Below are 15,893 nucleotides of genomic sequence, written 5' to 3' on the forward strand. Positions count from 1 at the left end.
AGGCCTTTTCTGGCTAAAGTTTAGCGATTGTTATACTGTACACGAGCTGAGCGAGTTGGTATCTGCACAAGTGATGGCTGTAAAAGCTGAGAAATTGACTTAAAAACTTGATCAGGCTGTGCTGGGCAGTTAAAGGCAGCAGATGTGCAGTACAAGCTGTGGTCTGACTTTGCACAGTAAATGTGCGATGCTTAAATCTAGAACACCACTTACAGAGTACCTTCTGCTGCCGTTTGAAAAGCCTTTTACTTGAGAATGAAAAACTTCACAAATGAAGAATAGCTCGTCAACCTCTAGACAGAATACTTGAATGAGAGCCTCACTTTAAATGAATGTGTTTGTGTTTTCGGGTACTTTGGGGTTTTTTTGTGTGGTGTTTTGTGGTTTTTTTTCCTCCTGTTACTTTACATGCTATGTTCCTCTAGCATTATATATACCACTGTTGTTTTTCCATCTCAGTAGCTGATGTTATGTCAGCCCTCTATATTTGTGATAAAATGGGGGTAGAGATTGAAACCAAGCTACTTACCTTGAAGAGTACTCCTTTTGTGTAAGTCTCACTGAAGTTCTCTTGGCACAGAGGTGCCAAATTCTTGCCAGTTGTGTCAACCTGGGACTGTGCATACCACCTTCAGCACAAGCCCCTGCACTCACATTTCAGGCTTGAAGGTTCTGATCATTTTCCCCAAAACGCTCCATTCCTTCAGTGGTACAGAATGGGAACAACACTGATTTGCAGTTACCAGGTTCTTAACTTGAATTAGTCCAACAGTAACTGACAGTGGTTCCTCTAGGAGTCTTCTCGGCATCTCAAAGAACCGAGAACTGCCATTATCCTATGGTAAGTATCCTGTATTTATTCAGCTTTCTTCTTATTTTTCCGACATGAGAAGAAGGAGAAGGGCTTGCACTCTTAGCAGACTGAAGTTGCCTTTTCAGCTCAACTTTTCATATGCTGAAGCTTATGAGTGGGACATTTTGAGGAGACATTCTCTTCCCACTGATCTCTGTAGTTGTCACACCTATAAATGGTTTGGCAGGATTGAGCTGCAAGCTGGAACACCAGCATCTGGGTTGCAAGAGACGTTGACCAAGTTTCCTTCATTAGCAAGTAACATACGCTGTTTCCTAATATTCTTTGTATTCATGCACGTGACTACTTAACATGTTTCCATTTGTATTTACATGTCCTCAGAACAGAGGCCTGTGTTACCAACTTAACTAATGACATTACAGAAGTGTCCCCCACAGTGGAGAAGCATTACGGCCATAGGCAGCCAAATGGCACCACAGGAATGTTAGATAGTGGTAGAGTTGGGATTTCTGGCTACGTGCTCTCTCTGCATCAAAGCTGCTCGTGGTGCATATGAAAAGAAAATTAATGTCAGTATACAAGTTCTTGTTGAATCGAGAGATTTCAGCTGTCCTGAAACGCCGGAGCCCGAGGAGTACAGATGGCTGCCGCTGTGTTAGTGTACGTGCTCTCCAAGAGTGTAAGAGTTCAGGGAGGGATTTTTTTTTCCACTTGTTCTCTAGCACTTCGGATGTGGTAAGGGAAGAGAGTTGTAACCCCTTTGAAGCTGCAGGAAAAGAGCTAGAACTAACCACAAAAGCTCAGGTGTGCCTGAGGAGGGTGCAAGGAAGAGCTTCCTAGAGAAAATAGGTTTATTAAGCCACCTAAATCAATGGGACTTTGGCAATTCTGAAAAGAAGTTCTGGAGTGATTCTGCACAGACGAGACTTGGAAATGCCTCGAGATCCTTTCTTGTTTTCCTTTTAGTTGGTCACACTGCTAAAAGATTTTTGACAGTCCCCCAGGAGCGAGGGCCTTTAAATAGCATTTTATACAATGGAGAAGTGAATACAAATAAGGCCTTTTGTGTGGGTTAGAGTCTCCATTGGAAAATATCTGCAACTCTTGCAGTTGAGCTGTCGGTGCATAGGTTTGGATAACCCAAGAGAAGCTGTGCTTTTAGCAGAAATTTTCAAATTAATTGGAAAGACAGAAAACCTGTGTACTGGTTTTGGCTGGGGTACAGTTAATTTTCTTCATAGTAGCTGGTATGGTGCTATGTTTTGGGTTTGTGCTCAAAACAGTGTTGATAACGCAGGGATTTATTGCTGAGCAGTGCTGACACAGAGTCAAGGCCTTTTCTGCTCCTCACCCCACCCCACCAGCGAGGAGGCTGGGGGTGCACAAGAAGTTGAGAGGGGACACAGCCGGGACAGCTGACCCCAACTGGCCAAAGGGATATTCCATACCCTATGACGTCATGCTCAGCAATAAAACTGGGGGAGGAAGAAGAAGGACGTTTGGAGTGATGGTGTTTGTCTGCCCAAGTAACCATTACGCATGATGGAGCCCTGCTTTCCTGGAGATGGCTGAACACCTGCCAATGGGAAATGGTGAATGAATTCCTTGTTTTGCTTTGCTTGCACACGGCTTTTGCTTTACCTATTAAACTGTCTTTATCTCAACCCACAAGTTTTCTCACTTTTGCCCTTCCGATTCTCTTCCCCATCCCACTGGTGGGGAGTGATCAAGTGGCTGTGTGGGGCTGAGCTGCCTACCAGGGTTAAACCGCAACCTGTTCCTGTTTCATTTTGCTGGTGGCTCAACTTACTCACAAGGTCTCATCATTTTAAGCTAACAAAGAAAACTTCCTTTTTAAAGGACTGCTAAATGCTGTTCATCCCAACCGAGCCATTAGAACTGACAGATGGGAACACCTAGCCAAGCTGAGGAGAAATGCAGCATTGAGCTCTCTCCCCTTCATTGCATTGTGTAATCACAACTGTTAGTAGTACAATAGGCAGATGTGCTGTGAAGAGTTCTGTATGTGTGTGTTTTCCTTACATGTTGCTTTCATAGCTTGCTTCAAGAAGCTCGCAGATCAGAAGTCACTGGCTTGCAGGAAGGCGTCCAGAAATTGCTGAAGATTAAGAAAGCAGCTGCTGAAGAAAAGCTGGGTATTGGCAAAACTTTGCGGAGAATTCTGTGTAATTGTGTTTATAGTTAGGATTTTAGGTTGTCAAATTACCTGAGAATCTGTCTCTGAACCAAGAACAAGGTAGCACCAAGGGGAGGGACACAATGATGAGGATACCCTGAGTCAGCGCAAGCCAGCACTGCCTGCCTCCTTCACAAGAATGCGTGTAACTGGTCTGTGGAGCTGCTAGGGTTGCTTGTGAATTGGGTACATGTCAGTTGCTTTATATGAGGAGACTAATTGTGGAGATTGATAATTGACAGATTTGATTCCTAACTGATGAAGAATTCCTAATCAGATTCATATTATATGAGGAGTTTCCTAATCAGACCTTGTTTATAGCATGTATTAAATCTTGCTGGAAAATTCCCCCAATATTTTATACCATGAACTCCTGAGAAAACTAGATCCTTGAACGTAGCCAACTGTTTGTATTTGCTGTGTCTTTTTCCTTTTGATTCCTAAGGAAAAAGTTGTCTACGTGAGCACAGTATCAGTCAGATGCCTCCGACTTCAGAATCTCTTGGCTTACTTAAATTTGGTCAACAATGCAGACCAAAGAAGAGCTAGCCTCCCCCTCTAAGAGAAAGGGAGCTGTGAGAGTTTGGTACTTCTGCTCTGCCTGATCCCTGGCTGGATCCACAGTGTGACAGGCAGGGTAGTTAGTGTAGCAGGGGAAGAAGGGAGCTCAGGATGTATGCACAGAACTGGACGTTGCTGAAGAAGAGAGGTGACTTGTAAAAGGCAAAGCACTGAGCAGTATGTATGGAGAGAGAGGATCTAGGAAGAAAATCCACAGTAAAACAGGCTGCATTAATTATTTTGCCTTGGAGTAGTATGCTTGTTTGCTTAGTTTCTATTCAGTATTTAAGAAAAATAAAAATGTGTTTCTTTCACTTGGATTGCAAATTTCTGGCCATGTCCAAGTAATAGACAAACTTCTATATATAAGCTGTCCTTGCTTCGGCACAACTCTCAATGGTTTCATGATGAATCCCTAAACGTGCATCAAAAACTATCTATCTTGGAAAATTACTCCTAGAATTTGGAAGCACAGATTTGCCTGTTTCTGTAACTGCTTGCTGCATCTGCCAGTTGTTAAGGTTCTAATCATTCTCACAGTCTATAATCTCTCTGCTCTTACCTTCGGAGACACAAACTGGTACCAAAGAGAGAAGTATTCAGCACAAGTGTCCAGGGAAGGACTTAGGCTCTTAAAATAATTCCAGTGAAGATCTATCTGTCCAGTTAAATAACCACCTACATTGATACCATTACTAATGCTGAAAGCTGTAACAAGGGTGTAACAGAATGAACATCTCATTCAAAACAAAACAAAACAGAGAGACTAACAAAGCTTTAGCTTCTACTCAGAGCTTGTAAAACTCCCTGTTCCGTGTGCACACTAATCACAGGGGGCAATATAGAAATGTGTTTAAGGAGCTGGGTACTTATCTAGTGACTTCTTTTGCTGTGCCTAGAACTGAGACTCAAAGATCAGCAAAGTGAACACAGGATAACTGGACATCTTCAAAGATGAAGCTGTACCTGAGCAATTGATTTTCACTGTTAAGACTACTCTATGTAGAGGATATTCTGAAATGCAGGTCACAGCCACATCCTGCTGAGGATGCTGGAAGTCAAGTGCTTGACTCTTCCAAGACACTAAAAATGAATGATTTTAAGTGGTGGCGAGAAGTAACAAAACACACTGATGTAAGCTGATTATATTCTATAAAATTTGCAGCGAGCACCTCCCCCCCTTTATTTTGCAAAAGTTAGGCATAAAATACACAAGGCTTCATAACAGTTTAAAATTTGCATTGGAAAGATGCCTTACTAAAGCAACAGCAATGTGGTACAGCTGATAGAGGACACCGAGCGTATTTTAGCTAGCTAAATATGGAGACCAGCTCAGAGATGCTCTCAAGTAGAAAGCGTCATACATATTAGCACTAATTTCTTAAAGCTTTTGCTCCTCAGCTGTATTTTCAATAAAAACATTTGCTCTTGTGGTAAGAGCAGATATGGGGAATGTTTTGTTTTACCATATTCTTAGCCGATACCAGCTGGTTCCAGGTTGCTGCAGCTCCCTCTGCCATGCAGTTCCCTCCCATTTAGTTGACAGGAAAGATGAGCTTTTTCCTCAGTGTGAAACTGGGCTGTGGCATCTGCTTCTCTGCATTCGACTTGCAACTCTTTCTGCTCACCTCTTGATTCACTGCTGTCAGGATGGTGAGAATATCTTCTCCTCTGCAAAAACACAAGTACGTTTTGTATTAGGGAAGCAGTTAACATCAGAAAAATTACCACATTCTCACATATCTTGATCTATACTGGTGCTAATGGCTCCTGTTTCAAACAGGCTTCAAAGCAATTAGCTAAACTGCTTTGAACAATCTCATGGTGTTGTTCTGTCCTACATTACTGTTTTCGCTCTGAGCGAGCGCTCCCACTGCATACCATCTACCTCTGCATCCAAATCGAACTTCTGTCATTCAGAAGGAAAATACAGGTGTTACCAAAAAGAAGCTTATGGAAACATAGTTACCGAGGACAGCTGTACTCCAAGTGCTGGCACAACGCCTGTATGTACCAGGTCCCCTGCCTTGTGCTTCTGTAGGAAACGTAATCTTGCAGGGTAGCCATGCCCAAGAGAAAGTCTGCCTCTGCGGGGATGCAGTCGAGCTGAAATCTTGCATCTGTTTCTACAGAAGAATCTTGCTCTCCAGAATCTGTTTCAATGGTCACGCCTTTCTGGCAAGCATCACCTTGGCAGGCCTGAACAAAAAAGACTTTTGGTTTTCCAGCAAGTGAGTGGCAATTCTGTCCAGTGAAAGAAGTGGTCAGTTCCTGGATAGGTACTTCCTGCCCATCAACACCATATATAATGCCTTTTTTCCCATGAGACAAGATACAGCAAACAAAACAGTCTTTGTCCTTGTGGTCTTCGCAGCGGTAGACGTTCACAGTCTCACGGATTTCCTCTGCGGTGAGGTCTCTATGTTCTGCTATTGTAAAATGAAGCTTGCTAAAGACTCTTCTTAGAGCCGCTGGAAAGTAAACAGAAGGGGAATTCGAGCCGTTTCATTATATGAAAGTTGGACTCTGCAATTGCGAATTGCATTTCTAAGATAAACGATCTTTTTTTTAAATCCTGCTACATTACTATCTAGGTAGTTACATTCCTGCTCTGAAAATAATCTAGTAGTCTAATCACTACTGTATCTCTACTGAGTTCCCTTAACTCTCATTAAAAGGCTTCCTTGCAATCTTGCTGTTTAGTACTGCCTTTGTCTGGAAAGCATGCAGAACTATTAAGAAAGCTGTATCTCTTTCCCCCACCCACTTTACAGCTAGTCCCTTCATCTCTCAAAAGGTGTTGAACACTTGCTTTACCCAAGAGGAGAGGATGAGGGAAAGGCTGTGGATGTGGTCTACCTGGACTTCAGTAAGGCCTTTGACACTGTCTCCCACAGCATTCTCCTAGAGAAGCTGGCGACTCACGGCCTAGACAGGTACACTCTTCGCTGGGTAAAAAACTGGCTGGACAGCCGAGCCCAGAGAGTTGTGGTCAACGGAGTTAAATCCAGTTGGCGGCCGGTCACGAGCGGTGTTCCCCAGGGCTCAGTTTTGGGGCTGGTCCTGTTCAATATCTTTATCAACGATCTGGATGAGGGGATCGAGTGCTCCCTCAGTAATTTTGCAGATGACACCAAGTTGGGCGGGAGTGTTGATCTGCTCGAGGGTAGGAAGGCTCTGCAGAGGGACCTGGACAGGCTGGATCGATGGGCTGAGGCCAACTGTACGAGGTTCAACAAGGCCAAGTGCCGGGTCCTGCACTTTGGCCACAACAACCCCAGGCAACGCTACAGGCTTGGGGAAGAGTGGCTGGAAAGCTGCCCAGAGGAAAAGGACCTGGGGGTGCTGGTTGACAGCCGGCTGAACATGAGCCGGCAGTGTGCCCAGGTGGCCAAGAAGGCCAACGGCATCCTGGCCTGTATCAGAAATAGTGTGGCCAGCAGGAGTACGGAGGTGATCGTGCCCCTGTACTCGGCACTGGTGAGGCCACACCTCGAATCCTGTGTTCAGTTTTGGGGCCCTCACTACAAGAAGGACATGGAGGTGCTGGAGCGTGTCCAGAGAAGGGCAACGAAGCTGGTGAAGGGCCTGGAGCACAAGTCTTATGAGGAGCGGCTGAGGGAACTGGGGTTGTTTAGCTTGGAGAAGAGGAGGCTGAGGGGAGACCTTATCGCTCTCTACAACTACCTGAAAGGAGGTTGTGGTGAGGTGGGTGTTGGTCTCTTCTCCCAAGTAACAACCGATAGGACAAGAGGAAATGGCCTCAAGTTGTGCCAAGGGAGGTTTAGATTGGACATTAGGAAAAATTTCTTTACTGAAAGAGTGGTCAGGCCTTGGAACAGGCTGCCCAGGGAACTGGTTGAGTCACCATCCCTGGAAGCATTTAAAAGACGTGTGGATGAGGCGCTTAGGGACATGGTGGAGTGGGCATGGTGGTGTTGGTTTGACGGTTGGACTCGATGATCTTAGAGGTCTTTTCCAACCTTAATGATTCTATGAGAGGGCACTATCCATTTGGGTAGTACCTGTGTCACAGGAGGAGAAACCTTGCACTCTGACTCTTGAATTAAGTTGGGAGTTCAATTCAATCAGGAAAGGCCCACTGATGGATTTTATCTCTTGGCATAGATAGTGCAAATACACCTATCTCCATACAGACCCTAGGACCTGCAATAAGCTATGCAGCCTGCTGAAATCAGGGCCCCTAAATAGCAAGGTAATCGAGCCCCTAAATTCCAACATCCTTTTTTTTTTTTTTTTTTTTAAAGTTGGATTTTAAATAACTAACGCCCAATTCTGGTTCAGCAGCAAATCTGTTTCTAATTCTGCATATTTTAGAAGTAGTTTGCATAAGGCTGACATAAAGCTAGCCTAGCTTGTAAAGTCCAGGCTAAGGTTGCTGCTTGAGGTTGCAGTAAACTCAGTAATAACAGCAAAATGCTAGTGAATTTTCTGAGTCAGCCACTAAGAGCTAGATGAGTTGATTAGGGTTTGTCAGCACAGGAACAGAGCCGACTCAGCGACTACAACAAAAGTATCCTAGAAAGGGAAGCCTTAAATTCAGACCTTTAGTACTGAAAAAGAACTGAGGTTTCTATTTTTGAAGATACGCAAACTCATCTTTAATGTTCACTGTACCTGCATCCACGTCTGTCCCGTTCCGATCCTTCATGTTTTTGGGTTCCGGCACTGCCTCCCTGGCTTTTGCAAAATTGTGATTATTCAGGATCAGGCACACTCCACGGGGTCGGCTAGTCATTTTGTAAGCTTCAAGCTGCTGAAAAGAAAGACTATTGGTGAAACTACTGCACTCTCCTCCAGGTGCTTCTCAGCCCTTGCTAGTGGCACAGCAGGGTAAAGCGCCAGCTGGCTTTCTCTCTAGGCAGCTCTCCCTATACAGCTTCGCTCCCAGGACTGGCAATGCACTGCCCCACCGCCTTTGGGAGTCTGTGCACAGCATGACAGCACCTCCCCAGACCCACATCATCATGCTCAGCCCACATGGGGTGCTGCGTTCACCCACTTCTCCATGCGCAGCCATCTGCCAACTGCGTATTTCCTGGTGTAATAAACTCGGCCTATCTTGCTACCCTTGCAAATGTTTCTGAAGTTTTAACACTGCAGCAGCTCCTGTCTGGGACATAGCTTCAGAAGAAAGGATGTTAGAGTGGTGCATTTTTCTTTCTCTAGACAGTGCTTTTAACAGTTGGGCTTATAATAACTGTTCACCTCATGGAGTGATGATCTCTGCTAAGACAAAAGGATGATGTTTCTGAGAAACAAACTCACTTACCTTGGAAGATTCGTTCCAACTGCCAGGAGAATCAGGTGCCACAGATGACGCCAGCCATCTGGCATGGGCTGAATACAGACAAAGAAGTTTAAGTACAGAATGTAGCACTAGAGAAAGAAGAGAAGCTCTGTTCCTATTCTCCACCTCCAGAAGTACCTCCCAGGGTAAATACTGGTCTCTGAAAACCCTGAATTGTGGTTGAACGGCTGTTCCTGTTAGCTATAAACCACTAGATAATCAATTAAAATGGAGTAAAATGTATTGTGATCAGTTAGTAAGTAACTGGATTCTTGACCACTTTTTAGGGAGGCACCTGTGTAAAGAAGTGAGATGCAAGTGGTGTAGAGAGTCCAAAAGCCAAAGAAGAGCGAAAAATTAAACATTAATTTTTTGAGAGTTTCAATTACCTTCAGGGCCTCCTGTGCTGCCACTCTGTTCCTCTGTGATAAGCATCTCTTCTTCACCTGAAAAAGCATTCATTATTAGTCCTGTATGATACCTATGTGTCACTTCAAGAATAACTATGGGAAAGAGGCCTTTTTGTTTTGTTTTGTTTTACCAAATAGGTTTAATTCATACTCTTCAATTCTCTTCAACAGGCTGATGTTAATTTCTGCACAGAGACTCTTCAGGACACTTAGGTTGTCTTCTCCCAAAATCCCCTTCTTCTCCATCTCAATGAAAACGTCGAGCATTGTCTGGGTAATCAGAAAGGTAGTTTGCTCTTAGGGCACATCCATGCTGCCACTGGAAGGGAAGTTGCAGCATGTGCATGTGCACCTCAGCTTTAATGTACTGACAGCACATGCGACCCACAGAGTCAGTCCAGCTGACTGGTAGCTCAGTTGAGACCTCAGCTGAGTCAATTAAACCTAGTTCAACAAAACCTACAAGTACTGTAAGTACAAACACCTTCTCAAAACATACTCATTTTCCTTCCGCACCTCAGAGGTGCCAAGATCTCGTCAGATCTAATCCAAGAGATCTAATGGTGATCATACAAAAATATATAATGTCATTTTTAATGCTTTCATTCATTTGACTTCCAGTGGCTACCTTGTGCACTTAACTGAAACACAAGAATCACTGTAGTGACCATCTTGAGCAATAGCGAAAATGGGTATAACCATGCAAGTATGGTGTAGAGATTGCTCTGAAGCAAAAGGGGACCCAAGGGACAGGAGCTCTTGCCAGACAGTGAGTGGCAGAGCACAGTGGTCACCCCAAGGATTTACTAGAACAGCTATCACTAGATGGTCACAGTCTCTCCTCTAAGAAAAGAGGGAAAATGCTACAAGACTTTTCATTAGACAGAACAAAGTACCCAGCAATGAGAACTGCAGGCTGAGATAGGCTATTTGTAAACTCCAAGCTCTTGGGCCTTAGCCTTTGTAAGGATCTGCTGCTTAGTTGCATATTTTCTGAGTTTGGAAATAAAAATAACAAAAGCATAAAGTAATAGCTACAGCAAGTGATCTTCTATGTTTGATAATGGCTTAGAAAGCAGCCAAAAGAAAATCAGTTGGGCAAGATGAGTGAATGTGCTCATCAGTCTTCCATTGATCAAAGCTACTGAGTCCCCTAAGCCCCGTATGGTGCTTGGACACGAAGGCCTCCGTGCCTGGCACAGGGCTGGTTCATGCTCTCTGGGCTGTGACACTGCTGCAAAAGCTACACATAACACTAGCCCAGACAAGTCCCATACGCATCGGAGAGCCTATAATCCCTTTCCAGGTGCACCCTTTTTCTTACAGTGTTTTCACGATATAAAGAGTGACACTCATTCCCCTCATAGCAACCCAAATGCCTCTTTGCTTTTTAATAATCATTAAAAAAAAAACAACCAAGATTAAAGAAATTCTTACAGTCTTAGGGTTTAGCCTGCATTTTGGTAAGTCTTTCCCCAAAAGAAACTTGAAAGACTTCAGCTCATCTTCAGTGATGTCTTCTGACAGCTGAAAGAGCAGGTATCTAGAAAGAGAAGTGGAGGATACTATTTCATCGTGTTCCCAAGCATGTCCCTTAGCACAATCTGACACGGTACTGTTGAACTGCCCCCCCTTCGCCCCCCCGCCCCCAAGCACATATCCCCCTTTTTTTCCTTTTTAAATAGGTGGACGTCAGTCCCAGGACAGCCTGAAGTCAAACCATTTTCAGCTGCAATTAAAAAGATCTCAGTTTTCCTAATATCAAAACCATACTGAAACTTTCCGGAGTTGAGAACAAAGACTCACACCCAGTCACTTATCGCACCACGCAGCACCCGGGCAGAGAGGCCTTTGGGGGCTGTTAAGTATTTCAGAAAGGTGTGGCTTTAGTTTTCTCCCTTTTACCGGACAGAAATTTCAATTTTCCATCTGGCTTGTACCTGCTTTCTTTTGGAAGATGCTTGTGCGCTTCCAAACCTTAGCCTGGTGTTCAACTACCTGCTTTCTCTTGGAAGACGCCTGTGCACTTCCAAACCTTAGCCTGCTGTTCAAATCGTCGATAAAAGCCTACACCGACCACATGAGAAGGGCAGCCGATCCCAGAGAGCGAGCCCTCGGGTGAGGCTCAGCCCGGCCGCCGGCGGTGTGCGGCACCCCGCCCCGGGCCGCCCGGTGAGCCCGCGCCGCCGGTCACTCACCTGTAGGCCGACACCTGCGCCCTGCCTGGGATCTGAAGCTCTCTCTCCATCTCCTCTCGGCTGGAGCCCAGCTGGGCTTCCAGGAGGTCGATCCGACTGATCCGGTAGAGCAGCTCCTTCAGGAAGGAGAGGTTCCCCACCTCGATCATGCCTTTCTCCTGCAGCGCTTCGAAGAAGTCCTGTGCCTTCCGGATGGCTTCCAGCTTCCTCATGGGGACGTGCTCCAGGCTGAGGAACTTCAGAGCTGCCAGCTCGGCCTCGTCCAGCTCCTCGCTGACCACCAGCAGCCGCTGCCTCGGGAACTCCATCGCGCCGCGGCGCCAGCCCTGTCAGCGGGCGCTTCCCCGCCGCCCGCCGCGCTTCCGCCCGCCGCCGGGCTGGGGCGGGCAGGAGGCGGCGCCTGGGCCCCTGGGAGCTGTAGTTCCTTCTGGGTTTCTAACTTAAACCAAAAAATCCCACAACTTCACTTAAAAACTGCGCGTCTGCCAGAGAGGACTTCTCTCAGACGCACTTTAGGCCCCCTCCGCTCACAGGTACGAAGCACTGACCATTCTTGAGAAAACTGAACCTGCGAGCGCAGGTCTACAGGTTTCCCTCTGCCTGGGCTTTTCCTGCAATCACCTCTCTCCAGTTCAAAGGCACTCACAATTCACTGCCATTTTAAGACAAACGGAAAGGCTCATAATGCCACTGACTCGACTTCCTCCTTGCGAGCCTTTTGGGGCTGCTGGCAGGCAATGCAGCACCCTCAGTGCAGGTGTTTGGCCCTGTACCCCAACAGCCACCAGCCGTGGAACCCGCTCCCTTCCCACCCCTCCCAGATTTCCTGAAGACCCTTCTAACAGTGGCAGGCTCGCAGGAGCACTGTGCGATGGCGTAAGGCCCTGGGATGGTGCACCGCCTCTGGCAGACCCTGCGGTGCAGCACTCCCGATATATGGTATTTCACAACAGGAGGCAGGAGGGAAGAGATTTTACCAGGTGGCATTTCATCCTTCTGAAAACATTAACACCTTAGTGCTCTCCTTGAGCAGGAGAGCCACCCTCAGAGCATCCATACTCTCCGAATAAAGAAACAGTGTTCTCGCTAAGCACTGATTTAAAACCAGAGTCCCTTCCCCCCCAAAAAACAGAAAAAAAACACTTTGACAATATATTAAGCAGAAATCTTTACATTGTTATCATGGAAGTGGCTTATCAATGTTCAAAACCCTACACAAGATATTTGATTACTGCGTGTGTGGCAAATTGAGCCAAAGGTGGAAGTAATCTGAATATGACAAGACACACTTTAACAGCCCATGAGCTAACATGTCCTCAGGTCATATTAAAACAAGCTCTTCCTAGTAAATAGACTGAAGCAGATATGGATCCTTCTCTTCGCACTGTATGCCTGGACAAATCAGGCTTAAACACAAAGTGGCTAGCTACACAAACATAAAACTAATGTAAAAGACCTAGGCCAAGCTCAGAAGACCTGTCCAGAACAACGTTCCACCTAGCTAGAAATATATTACAGTTGGCACCCACAAGAGCCAGCCACGTTCTGGGCCTGGGGAATTCCTGTGGCTGTCAATAACAGAACAGATACAGCGACAAGCAAAGGCACAATTACAGAAAGGAAACACAGAAATGAGTAGCTGGGAATTCCCAAAGATCTCAACTATATTTTTTAGCGCATTGCACAGAAGTCATTGCAGATTAAACATGCCATTCTCTGTTCATAATTTGACACATGTCTAGTTGAAAAGAGCCAGATCTGAATAATTTCAGAGAGAATGTGCCCATATTAGTTAGGGGTCAGAATAAAAAGGGTAACCAGCAAGGCCTGAACACGCAACATCTCCCGAAGAAAAATCTAGCTCTGGACTCCCTGCTGCATAGCTTGATCTCCTAAATGGTGTGTATTTTGTTTCCACTTCTCCCTGGGCTTCAACATTTCCTGTGTGAGATCTTACAGATCACATAGTCAACAGTTCAACTAATCAAAACTCCACAGTACCTGAATTTCGCACCACGTTGAGAACTAAGAGTGAACTCTTATATAGGCGGTGGGAAAACACATACTTACAGCAGCCCGTGCAATGGGAGAAGCTGGCAGCAATCTGAACACCGGCAGGCTCCTCACACGTACCACTAATCCATCCCAAGAGCAGCACATTAACAAGTCACTCTAAAACCATTACGGTGGAGAGACTGACAAGTGGAAGGTGGGCGTAAACAGCTCTCTGGGAAACTGATGTTAAACTGAACGAATAGGTAGAAAGATGCAAATAATTGGGTAGGGATTCATGCCACTGAGTAACAGTATTTCCGCCCCTGCAGCTACCAGTCCTCCCCAACTGTTCTAAGCATTTCCCTTTTCAAAGAGCATCACTCTGATCTTGCCTGTTTTCAGCTTAAGCCTGCAGGACTTCAACTCACCAACTTTGCTTTCCTACCAACCTTCTGACCCCACTTTCTGGTGGTAGTGCTTCTGCTGGCTGAAAACAAAACACAGAATTGAGTGCCAGGATTGTTTTGTTATAGCATTTGGCCACCCAGCCAGGAGTTCAAGAAAAAGGAGGACCAGCAAGCTGAGGGCTTTCAGAGAGGAAAGGTGATTGCCCCTCGTTCATCAAGTTGTGCTACAGAGGAAAAACAGAGTCAGAAAATTGCAGATCTGACTTCCTTTTTACCTCTCAGTTCTATGGGAGGGCCACAAACACATGCAAGAACATATCAGCCACCCTGCCACAGACGTGTGTGAGCATACTTTGCTCAGAACCATAAAACTGAAAGACTGTTTTCTCTTTTCTTGATCACTGCATGAGCCACATATAAATTCACAGTATGGCTACTTCCTACAGTCCTTCAGAGGATTTTGACGGGGTTTTCTCTCCTTTCTAATAGGTCTTCATCAGCAAGCAATAATGTTAGCTATGGAAGTGGCCTGATTCTAACAGGTAGAACAAAATACCATGCCAATTTAATGACAGGGTGTGACTGGCTAGCACAGCCCCGCCAGTGGAGGACAGCTCAGACGACAAGGGCAAAAAACCAATGATCTCAGGTAAGAGTATATCATAAAGAAAGCTCAATTTACCTCGATATCAGGGAGACTGGAGGGTAACCTTAGTTTTAGAGAAGACAGCTGCACCTGTGAATTATCAGGTTCCCCAAGCCAATTAACAAAGAATAATGTCTTCCTGAGCTAGCTGGACCAGCATAGGGGGTGTGAATACGTGGCTCAGCCCAACATAAAAGTATAAAAACTAGACAACTGATAAAACATTTAAACTTTGAAAAGAGCAATGGACTTGAGCTGGCTTCAACCCCCATGTTCCATCGTGACTGGGGATGCCCAGTGTCATGAAGCATACAGAGACAAGTAACGAGAATCATGTTTGTATTGTGATTCAACTGTATATTGCATTTGCTAAATTATGCTTGTGTTGTCATTTCAGTATGTTGCTGTATCACTCTACTAAATCAAAATCCCATGTAGCACCAAATATACCAAATAAGTAAATTTGATATCCAATTCCTCCTCATGTGGAATATCTGAAAGAACTTGGTCTGAGGGTATTGAACTCTGACACAGAGAAATATGGAAAAACAGAAATGCTCTAGATTCACAACTTCACTACTGGAGCAGCTGCCACCTTCCAGCAAGTTTCTCTAAGCTATATTTCCTTATCATAAAACAACATTCACAAATCTAATTACTAACTTCATATCAGGGTCTCATTTATGAAAACATTATAAAAATGTAAATAACTTGTTGCCACATTTCCGAAATGGTTAACCAAATGTCAGCCACAGAACTGTATCATACCTGGTAACACCTTCTGGTAACTTTTGCCACAAACAGCGCTCTCATTTACATAGTGCTTGAATATCTATTATTTATGAAACCTCTGTGAACAGAGCTGTGACTCTAAGCATGGGCATTCTCCCTTTTACTTGGAAGGTGAAAAAGGGTAAGGGGAGCAAAATGCAACTGCCAACACATTGTGTGGAATTAGAAAAAAAAAGTTTCACTTCAAGAACACAAGCAGGATTGAATAAAGAACCCCTGCTTTATGGCTAGACATGGATTTCCAAAAAATACGAACTAAAAAAAGCAGAAGTTACAAAGTGTCTCAAATCCATCCTTTATCTTCTTATAAACTCAAAAGGAATGTAGCCGTTAGAATCCCATACAGCTCCTACACATCACCTACACATTGCTGAGGATGCAAGGTAAGAACAGCTTCACTGGCATCAGCTGCCATTATCACGAAAGTCCTGAACTTAAACTTACTCTTTCCTACCATCTCTCCAGCTGCTAATGAAAGGATATCAATATGCTGCCCCTCGGGGTGGCTGCTATCGAATACTTCAACGAGAGCAAAATAACTTTGTCTGCTGAAGTAAAAGTG

General features: G+C 45.0%; 1 protein-coding gene across 5 annotated transcripts; it reads right to left on the reverse strand.

The window, feature by feature from the left end:
• Positions 1–17: 17 nt before the first annotated feature.
• On the reverse strand, positions 18–15,808 carry CASP8 (caspase 8). Of its 5 annotated transcripts, none has more exons than XM_075153504.1 (8): positions 11,492–15,808; positions 10,731–10,836; positions 9,425–9,563; positions 9,273–9,329; positions 8,866–8,933; positions 8,211–8,346; positions 5,542–6,043; positions 18–5,243 (listed from the first exon to the last, which is right to left on the reverse strand). In XM_075153504.1, the coding sequence occupies exons 1-8, from the start codon at positions 11,797–11,799 to the stop codon at positions 5,108–5,110; spliced, it is 1,452 nt and encodes a 483-aa protein (XP_075009605.1). In that variant the 5' UTR covers positions 11,800–15,808; the 3' UTR covers positions 18–5,107. The 5 variants fall into 5 exon arrangements, with proteins under 5 accessions (XP_075009605.1, XP_075009604.1, XP_075009606.1 ...); XM_075153503.1 differs by having other exon boundaries at positions 8,866–8,972; XM_075153505.1 differs by lacking the exon at positions 9,425–9,563.
• Between the last annotated feature and the right edge of the window lie 85 nt (positions 15,809–15,893).

Source organism: Calonectris borealis, chromosome 6, assembly GCF_964195595.1.
Source record: "Calonectris borealis chromosome 6, bCalBor7.hap1.2, whole genome shotgun sequence".
NCBI classification, from domain to species: Eukaryota; Metazoa; Chordata; class Aves; order Procellariiformes; family Procellariidae; genus Calonectris; species Calonectris borealis.

What these genes read in the sequence shown, in the direction of transcription:
- CASP8 (XM_075153503.1), bottom strand. Translation starts at nt 11,799, where the DNA reads ATGGAGTTCCCGAGGCAGCGGCTGCTGGTGGTCAGCGAGGAGCTGGAC. An exon ending in GTATGAATTAAACCTATTTG is followed by an intron (nt 9,330 to 9,424) that starts GTAAAACAAAAC and finishes ATGCTTTTTCAG; the next exon opens with GTGAAGAAGAGATGCTTATC. An exon ending in CGGGACAGACGTGGATGCAG is followed by an intron (nt 6,044 to 8,210) that starts GTACAGTGAACA and finishes TTTACTTTCCAG; the next exon opens with CGGCTCTAAGAAGAGTCTTT.